Source organism: Podospora pseudopauciseta, assembly GCF_035222475.1.
Source record: "Podospora pseudopauciseta strain CBS 411.78 chromosome 5 map unlocalized CBS411.78m_5, whole genome shotgun sequence".
Lineage (NCBI taxonomy): Eukaryota > Fungi > Ascomycota > Sordariomycetes > Sordariales > Podosporaceae > Podospora > Podospora pseudopauciseta.
This window is the reverse complement of record NW_026946665.1, coordinates 211,460-225,747: the sequence shown is the minus strand read 5'-3', so window position 1 is coordinate 225,747 and position 14,288 is coordinate 211,460. Positions and strand designations below refer to the sequence as shown.

The 14,288-nt window shown below is 56.9% G+C and overlaps 8 protein-coding genes and 1 non-coding gene across 9 annotated transcripts; 3 read left to right on the top strand and 6 right to left on the bottom strand.

The window, feature by feature from the left end:
- Positions 1 to 24: 24 nt before the first annotated feature.
- QC763_0073380 lies at positions 25 to 135 on the bottom strand. The gene has a single exon. It is a non-coding gene; the product is annotated as a tRNA-Leu (tRNA).
- A 230-nt stretch (positions 136 to 365) lies between these two features.
- QC763_507070 (uncharacterized protein) lies at positions 366 to 1,142 on the bottom strand (the record flags this gene model as incomplete). The annotated part of the gene is made up of 1 exon (XM_062913300.1): positions 366 to 1,142. One exon carries the CDS (start codon positions 1,140 to 1,142, stop codon positions 366 to 368), a length of 777 nt encoding a protein of 258 aa, XP_062764662.1.
- A 645-nt stretch (positions 1,143 to 1,787) lies between these two features.
- Positions 1,788 to 2,288, top strand: QC763_507075 (uncharacterized protein; the record flags this gene model as incomplete). The annotated part of the gene is made up of 1 exon (XM_062913301.1): positions 1,788 to 2,288. One exon carries the CDS (start codon positions 1,788 to 1,790, stop codon positions 2,286 to 2,288), a length of 501 nt encoding a protein of 166 aa, XP_062764661.1.
- A 632-nt stretch (positions 2,289 to 2,920) lies between these two features.
- Positions 2,921 to 3,571, top strand: QC763_507080 (uncharacterized protein; the record flags this gene model as incomplete). Its single annotated transcript, XM_062913302.1, has 2 exons — positions 2,921 to 3,386; positions 3,477 to 3,571. 2 exons carry the CDS (start codon positions 2,921 to 2,923, stop codon positions 3,569 to 3,571), a joined length of 561 nt encoding a protein of 186 aa, XP_062764660.1.
- On the bottom strand, positions 3,392 to 5,854 carry QC763_507090 (uncharacterized protein; the record flags this gene model as incomplete). The annotated part of the gene is made up of 5 exons (XM_062913303.1): positions 3,392 to 4,505; positions 4,570 to 4,965; positions 5,023 to 5,437; positions 5,512 to 5,632; positions 5,703 to 5,854. The coding sequence occupies 5 exons, from the start codon at positions 5,852 to 5,854 to the stop codon at positions 3,856 to 3,858; spliced, it is 1,734 nt and encodes a 577-aa protein (XP_062764659.1). The 3' UTR covers positions 3,392 to 3,855.
- A 616-nt stretch (positions 5,855 to 6,470) lies between these two features.
- QC763_507095 (uncharacterized protein) lies at positions 6,471 to 7,889 on the bottom strand (the record flags this gene model as incomplete). The annotated part of the gene is made up of 1 exon (XM_062913304.1): positions 6,471 to 7,889. The coding sequence occupies one exon, from the start codon at positions 7,887 to 7,889 to the stop codon at positions 6,471 to 6,473; it is 1,419 nt and encodes a 472-aa protein (XP_062764658.1).
- Positions 7,890 to 7,950: 61 nt separating this feature from the next.
- Positions 7,951 to 10,375, top strand: QC763_507100 (uncharacterized protein). The gene is made up of 3 exons (XM_062913305.1): positions 7,951 to 9,096; positions 9,178 to 9,626; positions 9,681 to 10,375. The coding sequence occupies exons 1-3, from the start codon at positions 8,582 to 8,584 to the stop codon at positions 10,193 to 10,195; spliced, it is 1,479 nt and encodes a 492-aa protein (XP_062764657.1). The 5' UTR covers positions 7,951 to 8,581; the 3' UTR covers positions 10,196 to 10,375.
- On the bottom strand, positions 10,207 to 11,195 carry QC763_507110 (uncharacterized protein). Its single transcript, XM_062913306.1, has 2 exons — positions 10,541 to 11,195; positions 10,207 to 10,472 (listed from the first exon to the last, which is right to left on the bottom strand). Exons 1-2 carry the CDS (start codon positions 10,979 to 10,981, stop codon positions 10,392 to 10,394), a joined length of 522 nt encoding a protein of 173 aa, XP_062764656.1. The 5' UTR covers positions 10,982 to 11,195; the 3' UTR covers positions 10,207 to 10,391.
- Positions 11,196 to 13,330: 2,135 nt separating this feature from the next.
- On the bottom strand, positions 13,331 to 14,259 carry QC763_507117 (uncharacterized protein; the record flags this gene model as incomplete). Its single annotated transcript, XM_062913307.1, has 2 exons — positions 13,331 to 13,864; positions 13,897 to 14,259. The coding sequence occupies 2 exons, from the start codon at positions 14,257 to 14,259 to the stop codon at positions 13,331 to 13,333; spliced, it is 897 nt and encodes a 298-aa protein (XP_062764655.1).
- Between the last annotated feature and the right edge of the window lie 29 nt (positions 14,260 to 14,288).

The following is a 14,288-nucleotide window of genomic DNA, read 5'->3' as shown; positions in this document are numbered from 1 at the left end:
GGGGGTGATCGCCGCAAAAATGTTTGATGAGAGTGGGATTCGAACCCACGCCCTTTCGGACCACGGAATCTAGCTGGTAGATATTGATTAAGGAAGACCTTAACGTGGCGCCTTAGACCGCTCGGCCATCTCACCATGTGATTTGATGGAGGGAGAAGTGGGAGATTGGCCTTACACCCACGGTACAGTTTGGTAACGGGGTGCAGTGCTTGGACCTCGATGGTGTTTTTGATTTTCACAGAGATCAGAGGCATTTTGATAGCGAGATTGATCAGGAGGGATATACGGAACGGTTAGCTGTTCTTGTCTTTATCGAACCGGCTGTGCTCTAGGGAGTGAAATCCGTGACACAGTGGAACCCAACTCTACCCCCCCAGCTTCCTTCCCACCACAACCACAAACGACGGCTCCCCGACATGATCAGCCCAATACTCCCTATCCCCCTTGACCACCTCATCCTCCTCCAACGGCACAACCCCCCACCCCCCCATCCCCATGCTCTCAGGTATGCTGTGATCCAACCCCAACGTCGCCTCCATAGACGTAGCCTCAAACACGACCGGCACCCCGTCCAGCCGAAAACTAACGTTATACCTCCACCCCGGCCCGCCGGTGACGATCTCTTCAAAGTCGCTAAACACCACCCCGTATTTTCCTCGAGTCAAATACCCCGCCCGCAAGCACCTCACCCTCACGTTCACAAACCTCCCCCCCGGCTTCAGCGCAGACGCGATGTTTCTCCACATCCCGATCAGGTCGTCCATACTCTCGGCGTGATCCAGCACCCAGTTCGCCATGACGACGTCGTATTTCTGTTCTGCGAGGTGAGGGGGGAGGGGCTTGGTGACGTCGGAGTGGATGTAACGGATGCGGCGGTCGGTCCGGCCGAGGGACTCCTCGATTTGCCGGCCGGCGAGGAGCATTTCGGGGGAGATGTCCACGACGTCGACGCGGCCGGCGCCGAGGTCGATGGCGGTGCGGGCGTGGAGGCCGCTGCCGCCTCCGAGGTCGAGGATGGTGTCGGTGGGCTGGCAGGGGCCGAGGGCGGTGCGGACGAGGGAGGTTTCGAGCCGCATGTCGGGGACGGTGGTGTACGAGGTGTACTGGGTTGCTATGGGGTCGTATTGGGATCGGGGGGCCATTTTGGACGATGGCGGGTTTGGTTTTTGGGAGGAGCAGAGGGAGAGGGGGGATGGATGGTGGTGATGGGGAAGGAAAAAAAGGGGGGAGGGGAGGAAGGGTGATTGTTGTCGTGATGTAAAGGCAGGTATGCATCCTTGGGCTGGTAGGTGTCAAATGGCTTTCCCCCGCTCTACTGCGAGGTGATTATGCAGTATTATTGCTCGTTTGGCTCTAGCATCATGCAGGAATGCGCCCGTTTGGAGGGAGGGTGAGCAATAGTCTACAGCGGTGGCCAACATTTTGTAAGAAGTGGCCTTGGTGGGTAACTTTGTTGCTGTTCAGCCTGCTTGGCTCTGAGATAGTTCAGAGTTCTGGTGTGATGTTGCAACAAGAGCTTGACAGGCTGGGTTTGGAGGACAGTTGAGATTGAGCCTGAGGTGGCAGTGCTGGAATGCCAAGACGCGCAAGAGCATTGAGACCATGACTGTGTGTAGAAGCCCTCAAATGAGCTTATTCAACCGCGACAGCTTTAACGGGTGTCCGGGCAGGATGGTTGCCTGTGAAGCGTGCTTATACACACAGATAGTCAACCATTCAAGTCTGATCAAGCCTACCTTGCCTACACCATCTTTCCCTCCAGATTTCTCATACCGCGCGTCTACAAAATGTCAGACCGCCCCATCATCGAGCGAACCCTCAAAAGTCTCTTCCCAAACAAGGACACCACCCGCGAGCCCTTCTACCTCGAGTCCCTCAACCTCACAATCCAAGACTTCATCACCACCAAGCTCAAGCACACATGCCGCCGCCACACCAGCAACATCTCCTCTGCCCACCTCGGAGCCTTTCTCTCCAAAGCCAGCGCCATTGACGCCGTCATCCGCTTCCACAAAGGCAGAGAGGGCACCCTCGACGGCCCGTTTCCCACCCTCTCCCAGTGCCAGCAGTGGTTCCAGGCCTTCTCCCTGCAAAAGATGGCCTCGGCGAACAAGTCCACTGGCGGTTACACCCTCGACCTAAGCCAGTCCGCCGACCTGCTCATCCCCCTCACCCTCTGGCCAAAGGATAGCGATGACCGTCTCAAGATTGCCAGACTGCTCCTCCAAGACACAGGCTGCGACCCCAACGGAGCCAGCCCCTGCTCCGGCTGGGACGTCTGGTGCTGAACCCCTCACGGGATGAGAATGGCGCCTTTGCACTTTGCCGTGCCGCTTGGTGATGCCCCAATGGTGAAGCTCCTCCTCGAGTCTGGGGCAGACCCCATGATGAAGGACGGGTACGGACGGGCGCCGGTCAAGACCTGGTTGGAGACGGAAGACGGGAAAAAGGCAGCGCAACACTACGGTGATCCCACCGCCGAGCGGAAGCCAGATGCCGAGGACGAGATCATGGCGCTGATGGAAAGCGGGCACACCAGTGCGACAGGTCCCGGCGGGAGAGGAGGGAGCCGATAACAAAGGATTCCGGGAGTTGACCTTCGAGGAGGCTTTTTCTAGATGTTGCAGCCCGCACAAAGAAGCGACAAAGCCATCCATCCCAATCTTGTCTCCTTCCAAATATTCAGCACATTCCTCCCTATTTCCCTACCTAACCTATCCTACCTTACCCACCTCGCATGTAAAATTCCAAGTGCTGTCCAGAACATCAAACAACACCATCCAACACTCAACCGAACCAGCATACATACCAAAAAAAAGACAAGAAAAAGAAAAGAAAAGAAAAGAAAAGAAAAAAAAAGACAAAAAAAAGAAAAGAAAAAAAAGAACAGAAAAAAACAAGAAAGAAAAAAAAACCAGACATGATCTGCCTCGACTTCATCCACATAGAATCCAGACCCTTCGTCTCCCTCTTCCTCTCCATCCTCCTCCCCCCCCTCAAAATAATCCTCACTCTCACCTCCTCCATCCTCTTCCTCACCAGCCCCTTCCTCACCCCCCTCATCCTCCTCCTTCTCGTCCTCCTCCTCGTCCCCTACGCCCTGTGGCTCGTCCTCTTCCTCGTCGAAAACATCGCCAGCCTCCTCACCCTCCCCTTCGAGCTCCTCTGGGAGCCGTTGGGCTGGCTGATCAACATGATAACCGAGAGCGCAAGAGCACAACAGGAGCGTCACGTCCACTGGAGGCGGAGGGGGAGGGCTCTGGGGCCGCAAGGAGGGCGCGCAAAGAGGGTTTCGGTTTGGGAGGGGAGGAACAAAGACGACGAAGCCGACGACGACGACGGCGGCAACGACGAGTACGTCGACTACTACCAGAGGGAGTACACATGTGAGTTGATTTTCTTCATTTTCTTTTTCTTTTTTTTTTTCTATTTTCGCGACAAAATAAAGGCGATCTTGACTGACGCGTTCGTGTTAGATGGTGAATGGGGGTCGCAGGTGGGGGATCCGCTGAGGGGTCCGGGGGCGAGGGAGCGATACATGACGGGGCGTAGGGCGAGGTACTTTGTTTGAGTATATGAGAAGGGGTGTTAGGTGTGGGTTGCGTGGACGTCTGGACGGCGGCGGTAATGACGGATGACAGGAAATGTCGGAGCTTGTTGTCTCTTTTTTCTTATTTTCTTGTTCCTTTTGATGAAGGAGTTTGGAAAAAGGATAAAGGGGTTCAGGGGTTGTGATACTCGACTTTATCTAGATGGATGGGCGACTGGATGTGGAAAGGAAATTCAGGAGAATATTTTCTGCCTTGGGGGTACTGTCTGGCGTTTGGCTCTTGCTCATGACTTCAAACATCCCCCTCAATGGGTTGCAACCTCCCTCACACTCTCCCTGTGCACCCTCGCCAGCCAGGTCGTGCTCATAAACGCCCGGATCCTTTTGCCGTACAGCATAAACACCAGCAGCGCCAGGTTGTTCGCCAACAGAATGGCCCCAAACACCCCGGCAATCATGACGGCGTACCCGTGCCGCGTCACCCAGTCCAGCAGGTCCAGCCCCATGCCGAAGCTGATGGCCTGCTTGCCCAAGTTCATGGCGATGAGCATCTCGCTAATGTTGCTCGTGTAGCTGTCAATGGCGTAGGCCAGCGTGAAGGTGAAGTAGAAGTAGCTGCAAAAGTTGCACATGACGACGCCGGCAAAGTAGGCCACCCAGTGGAGGTCCCTCTCGGCCGCGAAGCCAAAGACGATGAGCCCGGCAGGGGCCAGGAGCATGACGGGGAGCATGACGCCCAGACGCATCTCAGCCTCGCGGATGCCCTTATTTTTGCGTGTGAGGCGGGCCGCGAGCCGGTCCGACGACGGCGTGAACGGGATGGCCAGGAGGTAGCCCAGGAACGACGCCACGGCGATGAGGCCCGAGTCGAGCTGGGACCAGTTGTAGGGCGGTGCCGTGATCTTGAGGGGGAAGATGTAGTTGAAGGTGAGGGCGCCCAGGCCAATGTAGATGCCTGCCGCCGAGCAAAGAAAGCTATGTCAGCGGTTGACGACCAGAGCTGTTAGAGTGTTGCGTACCATATGTGGTGATGACCCACAGAACGTGCGGGACTAGAAAGTAGGTGAAGGACCGAGCGATCATCAGCAAGAAGTCGGCGTCTTTCTCGTAGACACCCCAGAACTTGAGGCTTTGGACAAACGTCTTTCTGGGTGGAATGGCTGCTCCGGTCTCTGGCGTGGTGCTTTCTACCGCGGTGGGCTTTTCTTCCCCTCCCTCCAAGCTCTGCCTTTCCAGGGACGAGGAGCCGACCGGAGGCTTTCTGTGGTACAAAGTCTCCTCTACCACGAGAAAGGCCAGGATAAAGAGGGCCGCGCCGAATGCAAACTCGACCCAGAAGAACAACCTCCACGAGTGTCCGCCGTTGAGCATGTATCCGGCAAAAAGGGGCCCTGTGGCTCCGAAGCAAAGGCAAACTAGGGTTTGACGTCAGCACTCTGACCAGATCAACTCGTTGGCAGAGAGGCACCCACCGGTGTAATAACCCAACCTCTTCCCTCTCTCGTGCAGGAAGAAGATGTCATTCACCAGCTGCACCGGCAACGCCTCGCAGACACTCGCGCCAAAGCAGTGCACCACTCTGGCAGCCATCAAGCCCGAATAGGTCTGGACTTGAGAACAAGCAAGCAGGCCTCCGCAGTAGAGAATCAGACTGCCCAGCATCACCGGCCTCCTGCCGAACTTGTGGTAGCTCGGCACGAGGAGCAAGCTGCCAAACCCGAACGCCAGGTTGGCATAGCTGATGAGATTGCTGGCGTCGGTGAAGGATGTGTTGAACTCGGCGGCGAAAATGCCAATGTACACCGACGGACCCAGCAGGGCCGAATTGCTCAGAAATGAGTAGAGAGAGCAGACGACAAGGATGAGGGTTTTGCGGATGGGCGACCACTGTTGATGACGGCGCGTGGTCAGCGGCTCGGGTGAGCAACACGACCAACAGGGAGGCAAAGGCAGAGACGCACCTGGAGGGGATCATTGGGGTCCTCGGCCGGGACCGGGTACAGCGCTTGTCCGTAGGCTGTGTCGTCCCCTTCGCGGACGGAGAGGTCGACGGTGCCGGGGATGTCGCATTCTTTGGCGTGGCTGAAATGGGGGAAGGGGTCAGTTGAAGAAGCATGGCGGGTTCTGGATGAGATGTATGTCGTCTACCTACCTGTGTACCAGACGTCGCCCGCCGCTGTGGGCGGTGACTGGTCCTGGAGCACCCATGGTGAGGTTCGGTCGCTTTTCCCTCGCGCTTGCTATCGCAGTCAACAACAGAGGAGAAAAGAGGCAGAGCACGGTAGCTAGGGCGGGAAGCGCCATGAATTATAACCACACATTCATCTAGAGACCCCACTGGGGACCAAAGATTTCTCATTGCTGGCTCATTTCCCCCCTGTCAACCACACATAAAGGCAGCATCCGGGGAGGATGATAGCCCCCGTCCCCATAGGGATATATTGGGGTAAAGGTGTGGTTCGTGCGGAGAAACGCCGTTGCTTGTCGCATTCAGACGGGGGACTGGCGGTCGGAGAAGTCGGAGAGCCTGGTCCTGTGACCTTAAACAGCGTCCGGATCTAGCAGCATCGGTAGTTTGCCACAGCCTTTGGGTAAATCGACACCCTCCCTCATCGTGGCACCAGTGTCCTCCATGCTAACTGATTAATGGAACAAGCACATCTTGGCCAGGACGCTTGCCAATGTCGGGGGTCCTTGACTGGCGCCAAGATTGCGGGGGAGGAACCCCAAGAACCCAAGAGGCATCAGGATCCCCACAACCTCCACAGGCGTGATCGACGACCAAGTCGATAGTCGTCTATTCTGCACAACGAGGCGTTGGGCGAGGAGATCTCGATGGATCGCGATCCATATCTGAGCCCCGAGCTGGCCTGTTTTAGTCTGGCAGTAGCTGCTCCAGCATGAACTGCCGAAGCATCCCTCAGCTCTGGCACGGATTGGTGTCTGTGACCCTGCGGACGAATGCCTCTGCTGGACTGAGACAACCTGGCACCCTCACACGTTTCACAAACCGGTCTCCTGGACCATTCCCACCTGTTTCGAAGGCAACACCCACGTGTTCCGCCTCAGACCCCCTTGGATCTTCGACGGTAAAGGAGCCATAGGATTTCTGCCGCAAGGCTTCCAAGGCGTCTGCCCACGAGCCTTGCATCAGGTGAACCGAGCTCAGCCGCATGTTCTCGACATAAGCCGGTACTCCATCTAGGAAGGCCACCAAGTCCGGCAGCGTAAGCTGGACTCCGGCGAGGTGTATGTTCTGGAGACGAGGCCATAGCCGGGAAACTAGGATGTCAGGATGCGAACCGGGAGACGCGATGTCGAGACGAAGACAACCGAGATTGGGTGTTCTGGCCAGCACCGAGCTTGCATAGTCGTGAGATAGCGTCTCCGTTTGTGGCTGGTGAGAGATGAGGGTAAAGGCCTGTAGTTGTTGCGTCGCAGAGGCAAGATGGGACCGAGTTGCTACACCTGACCCGAGGTGACGCAGAGGTGTCTCGCAAGACAGATCAAACCGCATGTCATGGACCTGGCCTCCAGCCCTTGCAATGGCGCCTGGAAGTTCGAGTATAAAATCCATCTGCGGCTCTTGGAAGGCGGGATCCGGAGCAAAGGCCTCCCAGCCAAAGTCATCTCTGACCAAGTCGGTCCAGGTTGTAGGAGACAACATCTCGTACCAGATGGGGCGCCAGGCAGATGGATCAAGGCCTAGCAGGCGACAATGTTCTCGGACCAAGACTTGGAGGCTGGCGACGTCCAGGGTGCTGCACGGCTTGTCATCGTATATCAAGACAGTTCCGCGGGGCATGGTGGCCACGGCCGAGGCAACCGTGTCGACAAAGGTTCCCTCGCTTCGCAGCGCTTCTTGCTCCCTGTAGAGCCTTTGATACTCCCCATGGACGAGACGCAGGGCCCGCAGCCACAGACTGTCGTCGTGCTCCAGGGGGGTGCCATCGCCGTGTCCGTCTAGATATCGGCGGAAGAAACAAAGGGCGGCTCTGCGATGATGGTCGTGGGCGGCACGGGCGTGGAGGGCTGGTTCGACCACAAACTTGACAAAGCTGGCACAGAGGTCGCTCAGCTCATGGCGATAGGAATGTATGGGAACACGAACAGTGCGAACGCCGCGGGAGATGGTGGGGTGGCGTAGGATCTCGGTGAAGCGTTCGAGCGAGGCTTTGCGGCAGTCGACGGCCACGAGGGGCACCAAGAGATGGGAGCTTGCGGCGCAGAGTCGCTGGCAACTCAGACGGCAGCTCTTGATGTCTGAGATGTCGGCCTGTGGGAAAGCACCGCAGATTTGGATGAGAAGCTCATCGGGCAAGTCCAGAAGATGCACCATGGACGGCGGAGGGGTTGATTTTGCAGCTACACTGAGCTGGCCATGCCAGGTGCCTGGACGGAACCCCGAGGATGCGGACTCCCACCGAAACCACCCCCCACGTTTGGATCCCCACCCCACCCGACCCCGCCTGCCTGTCCAGGTACCAGGTGTCTTCTTCTACAGGGTACCTACCAAGACCGGGATCACCTACCATTGCTATCTTCAAGCTTTCCAATGGCCTGAAGCTAGGTGCCTACAATCCTGATAAACACATGGGTTATTCCAACCCGTTTCAGTAATGGAATGCGGTCTGCGAGAAACCCAAGCCCACGGATCGGCCGTCGACCTTGCATGTAATATCACAGCAGCCAACGGCCTTGGCAGCGGCTTGTGGAGACTGATAAGCCCTCTCACCGGGCAGGGTGGCAGGCCAAGCCAGCTCTTATCAGCAGCTTCGCATCTTTCCCATAGGTAGACAAACCATTCTCTTATCTCGCCCAGACACACACACACACACACACAGAGAGAGAGACAGAGACCCCTGGGCCGGGAAATGGCCCCGGTCGCTGATAATACCGTACTGGACGGGGACGGCCGTTGCGTACAAATACTGGCGACGTCACCTCCCCATCGTCCAGGAGTCTTGCCCTCCACCAAGCTCTCCCGTCACCCACACCCCTCACTCACCACTTCCCGTGCTCCTATCGCTCATGGCTGAACCAGAGATCGTCCCCGTTACAGAGTGGCCGGAATGGTCCTCCAACCCCGACGGCGGTGACCCGCTCACCCAGGATCTCAACGCGCCCTACGACAAGGGCGACCTGGCCTGGCTGCTTGTCTGCACCATCCTGTGCTGGCAAATCACGCCCGCCATCGGCTTCCTCTATGCGGGCATGCACCGCCGCAAGGCGGCTCTGACCATGGTGCTGCAGTCCCTGTTCTGTGCCTGCGCCTGCGGCATCCAGTACTGGATCTACGGCTACAGCCTGTACCAATCCCGAACCACCAACCCGATCCTCGGTGATCTCAGCCTGGCCGTCTTCAAAAATGTCCTTGCCCAGCCCAGCCTTGCCAACAGCGACATCCCCGACATCTTGTATGCTGCCTTTGGCTTCACCTTTGTCAGCGCCACCGCCATGATCTTGGCCGGAGCCATGCTGGAGCGCGGCCGCCTCTTTCCCAGCATGGTCTTCCTGCTCTGCTGGACGACATTTGTGTACTACTTGTGAGTTCGGTCCTCTCCTCTTTGACACAGGCCCAGACGTGGAGCCAGCCCAGCCGGACGGTCTGCTAACAACACCGACAGCCTCGCATACTGGGAGTGGAACCCTTCCGGTTGGTTGTATAATTTGGGCCTCTACGACTTTGCTGGTTCGGGCCCTGTCCACATTGCGAGCGGCTTCGGCGCCCTGGCCTGGTCCATGATGCTGGGCCCCCGTCTGAACGAGCACGGCGTCGCCCCCACCGTCAGCGACCGCAAGTCTAAGCTTGCCCACTACAAGCCCCACAGCCCGCTCCTCATGTGCATCGGCACCGTCTTCATCTGGTTCGGCTGGTTCGCCTTCAACGGAGCCAGCACCGCCAACCTGAGCCTGCGGTCCATCTACGTCGTGGTGAACACGAACCTGGCCGCGTGCGGTGGTGGCATCACGTGGGTCATTCTCGAGTACCTGTACAAGAAGAAGTTCAGCCTGACGGGCTTCTGCTCGGGCATCATTGCGGGCCTGGTCGGCATCACGCCTGCTGCCGGATTTGGTATGTGTCTTCTTGGCCCTCTTTCTCCGGAATGCTGACAGGGGACCGAAACAGTTCCCGTGTACGTGGCCTGCCTCGTGGGTGCCATCACCTCGGTCTGCTCCTTTTACGTCGTCAAGTACAAGTACATCCTCTCGGTCGACGACGGCCTCGACATCTTCGCCATCCACGGCATCGGCGGTGTCGTCGGCGACATCCTCACCGGCTTCTTCGCGGCCAGCTTCGTGCCCGCCCTCGACGGCGTGTCGGGCGCCTCGTACGAAGGTGGCTGGTGGAACCGCAACTTCCGCCAGATGGGTCTCCAACTGGCCGGCGCCACCACTTGCGCCGCCTGGTCGTTCTTCGTCTCGTGCCTCTTGCTGTTTGTCATCAACAAGATTCCCGGTCTCCACATCCGCGCCACCGAGGAGCAGGAGGTTCGCGGCCTGGACCTGAACTACCTCGAGGACCTGGACTTTGAGGACGGCCTGGGCCATGGGTGCATGATTTCCGAGGGTGCTTCCCGGCACTCCAACACGCCGCCTCAGCGGGAAATTGTCAAGGCCGAGGGCGGGGAGAAGAAGGAATAGATTCGGGGGGGCGATGTGAATGTGACATGATTGATGACAGATGTTGTTGTTTTTATTTTTTACGGAATACGGATACCCTGGGATGCCTCACGAGGCGTGTAGACCATATCATAGACCAAGCAAGGCAGGCAGAGCAAGCGGGTTGTGCATAGTGAAGCTATTTTGTTGCCAATTTCAGGAGATTTTACACGATACACTAGGTGATACTTTGAAGCTTCCCCTCGCTGACCAGCCGTCTGATGGTCTCGATGGAACTTTCCACGGCCCTCTTGGCGGTCTTTTGCACTCATCCCATGTCATCAGCACCGTCTTTGGCTGCCGTGGTCAGTCAGGCTGGGCACGCACCATCTTGAACCTCTCCTCGAGAGCTGCCGCGTCTGGAGAGCCGTCCTCGACCCTCGCCTCGAAGACATAGGTCAGGTACAGGTCCTCCCCGTCCTTGCCGGGACCCTGGCTGACGTGGTTCCACACCCTGGTGCCGTCGTCCTGCACAAAGTCGACCCTGTGCGGCGGGAACAAGGTGCAGACCTCTTCGACCTCGCCTCCCTCCCCTCCGCTCCCGGGCACAGGGGCGGCCTGGCCAAAGTTGACATGGCGGGTGACGACGAGCTGGCCGGCGGCGTTGGTCTCCTCGGAGGCTACGGCGCAGGACTCGATCACGGGCACGAACTCTTGGGCATGGCGGACTTTGCGCACCAGGCCGGCCCAGACTTGCGGGGTTGTGAGGACGGGATGCTGGCCTGGCCGGTTGATCGGGGCCGTGTATGCGATGTTGATGAGCACCATTTGTGTTTGGTTTGCCTAGGTGGTGGTAGGTAAGCGTGGGTAAAAAGTAGAGCGAGGTAGGTATAGGCGGGGGTCCATATACTAGAAAGGCCGGAGTTCCCCACGGGGCACCCCGACTTGGTGGGGCGGTGGGTGTGGTGGGGGCACTGGGGGGGCCAGCATTGGAGCAGCGAAAAGCTTGAAGAATTTCTGCACCACAAAAACCCCCCCTCTGCGTCCTTCCCTTCCTTCACACACCATGGCATCGCACTTTCCCCTGCTGCAGCTCCCCCCTCCGCCCCTCCCGAGATTCGAGACACCATCTACCGAGCCTACCTCCTCGTCGACGATGGCTACGTCTACAGCTTCAACCGCAACAAGCTGCGAGTCTCGGACGGCCGGCCGATCGAGCTGAGCCTCGCCTACACATGCCGCCTCGTCGCCGCTGAGATGTCCGGCCTCGCGCTCCGCGTCAACACCGTCACCTTTCGTACCGCCGCAATCGAGCCTATGCGCACTAGCCTCTGTCGCTTCGAGTACCTCCTCCGCTATCTGCGCGAGCAGAACCAGGAGTTGATCAATCGCACCGTGAGCAACATGAGCCCCGAAATGATAGATAAGATCCGCGAGGACTATCCTGACTTCTGTCCTTTCTTCGATGGTGGTTATTAGGACGAGCGGGAGCAGGGCGATGACGACCGGCCTTTTTGGCGCGACGGTGGTGTTCAAAATGTTTTGAACAAGGTGCGTGTGTATCATCTATTGAGTGCTCGCCGTTGGCTTTCTTGTGTGCCGATGGTTTGGCGTGTCCCCAGGCTCCCTCCGACTGGCGCAAGACGAGAAAAGACGTAGCGGTCCTTGCTGCTGCCGATCCCCGACTGAAGCAATGCACGTGGCCCCACTGGGACAACCCAGAGTTCCCATGTTCTTTCAAGCAGCACCATCCCCATATTTTTGTTGTTGGCATCCTCATGGCCGAGCTCTTGTTGTCCTTGTTAGCAGCGGAGAATCCGTCTTGTCCAGAGGTGGCCTGACGGTGAACCTGGGAAGCGAAAGGCGCCTTGACAGTTGACACCTCTCTCCTCATTATCTGTGTCTTCATCCACATGCCGCGCCGGCCCCATCATCTATCCCAACTTGGCGAGGGTAGACTAGCATCAATCACACTGCTTATTCTTTCTACATGGAAAGCCGCTGATCGGTCACACCCGAGGTCACGCGATTGCGAGCAAGAACTATCAGTGTAAAATGAAAATCAAAATAAAAAAATGAAACAGTCGCCCGTGACTGACAGTGTTTGATTGACTGAGCCTAGTTGAAGCGAGCTTGCTTTTTGAGAATGTTGACACTCAAGAAACACAAGCACCCGGGGACGCCGGGCTGTTGAGGCCCAGGTAGGTTACGCTGCGAAGGGCGCATCATCCGATAAATAATTTAAAAAAAAAGAGATTAAAAAAAGTTTTAAAATAGAAAAAATTAAAAACAATTTCAAAAAACAAATTAAAACAAAAGGGTGGTTTTTTTTTTTAAAAAAAAAAAAAAAAAAAAAAAAAAAAAGAAAGAGATGTATAAAAAAATATATATATAAAAAACAACCATTTTTCCGTTCCACAAAAACCCCAACCAACACAACGAGCTGCCAGATCAGCATCAAAAGGACCTGTGACGCTGGTTAGAGAAGAGCAAACACCACGTAAGATTGATGGACAAAAGGCGAACACTTACACGACACGGACACGATGTAGCTCCCCATCAAAGCATCGAAGAAAGCTTCCATCAGGTTAGCAGCAAGACCCACCTGGAGAGGTCACCAACATCACAGGAGGACTTGCCTCACAACCGGCCGCAAAGTCAAGTTCCGGCGCACCAAACACCATGCCGCATCGAAAACTGCGTTTGTTCCCATCATACTGCGGAAGCTGAACGACCCAGGCAATCCAAAAGTCGTATCGTCCCAGCCTTCGAAAGGCCTGCGACATATCTATTAGTACCGAGAGTGTGCGGGGCAGGGGGGGAGAAACGGAACACGCTGACCGGTTGTCGATGATTGCCGAGCGAGCAAGCAAGCGTCGACGGTGAAGACGCGCTCTGACCTCCTACCTTTGACGAGATTCGGATTGATGTCCTTGGCGTACTTCAGCCCTGGGTCGGTAGCTGAGAGGCGAGAGTTTGTTTCGGGTGGTGCCGTTTGGGACAGTTGGAGGCCTGCTCAAGCTCCATCTCAGCAGTCTTGGGTGGTAGCGCGCAGCGTGTGCGTAGGCCTTGATGATGGGATGTTGCGAGGCGATGAGACGACACTTCCTGTTTCCAAACACCTTGACTGGTCTGTCACTGATGGCGCGGAGATTCTTGTAGTGGTCAGAAAGCTGATCATGACGAGCACGGTGGACTGTGAATTGGCCACCATAAGAGACGGTCGACAGTCTCAATGCGCAACTCGTGCAGGAGCAATTCTGAGGGCGGATATTTGACGGCGCCTGAGATAACCACCAGACATTTCCTCTGAGCCGCTTCGAGCATCTTCAAGGCCGTGTTCCAGCTGTCCGCATGTCGCTTGTTGTCGGGCAGGTACCACGCGGCGCCGGCGTAGAAAAGCATGGGTCGAACATTGGAGCAGAAGAGACTTCGCATCTGCCACGTCGGGGGTCCTCTGATGGAGCTGGAGATTCGCCGCATGTACTGCTCGGTTTTGAGAACCTTGACTCGAAGCTGCGGCAAGCAAGGCATGGTCAGCAAGAGCAAAACCTGGCAAGAGATCCCGGGTGCACCGCTCACATGTCTGGCATGATCAATCCAGCTGAGATGATTGTTGAAAATCACACCCGGGACGCGCAGCTTGCGCACGCACTGGCTGGCCGACATGCCGACATTCTTCGGAAGGTCCTTGGGGGGGCGGGTTGTCGTCTAGAGTTTGCCGGAAGTGCATCATGGCGTACTTGGCCGGCGCGAATGTGACACCCATTCTCGTCAGCCCGTTTCTTCATGGCGTTGTGCGAGATGGTGATGAGCTTGAGGTTGGTCCGCCAGTCGGGAGAGATGATGATGATGGTGTGGTCATCGGCAAACGCCATGGCGTAACACTCCCCCTCCCCCCATCGGAAGGACTGGTTATCCGAGTCATCTCGCAGGCTCAGGGTGGGAATGTCAAGGCCGGCGTGGACACTGGTGCAGGGGTGGTCTTTGGTGCTGTTGAGTCTGAGGCCGCAAATGTGAGGGTCTGGCTTGGCGATCAGAGGTGTGGTGGCTGAGCATAGTTGTAGGATTGCAGCAATCAAGAGAGGGGAATATAGTTGGTGCATCGTCAAGCGCCAGTGTTTTCTATGGCTTG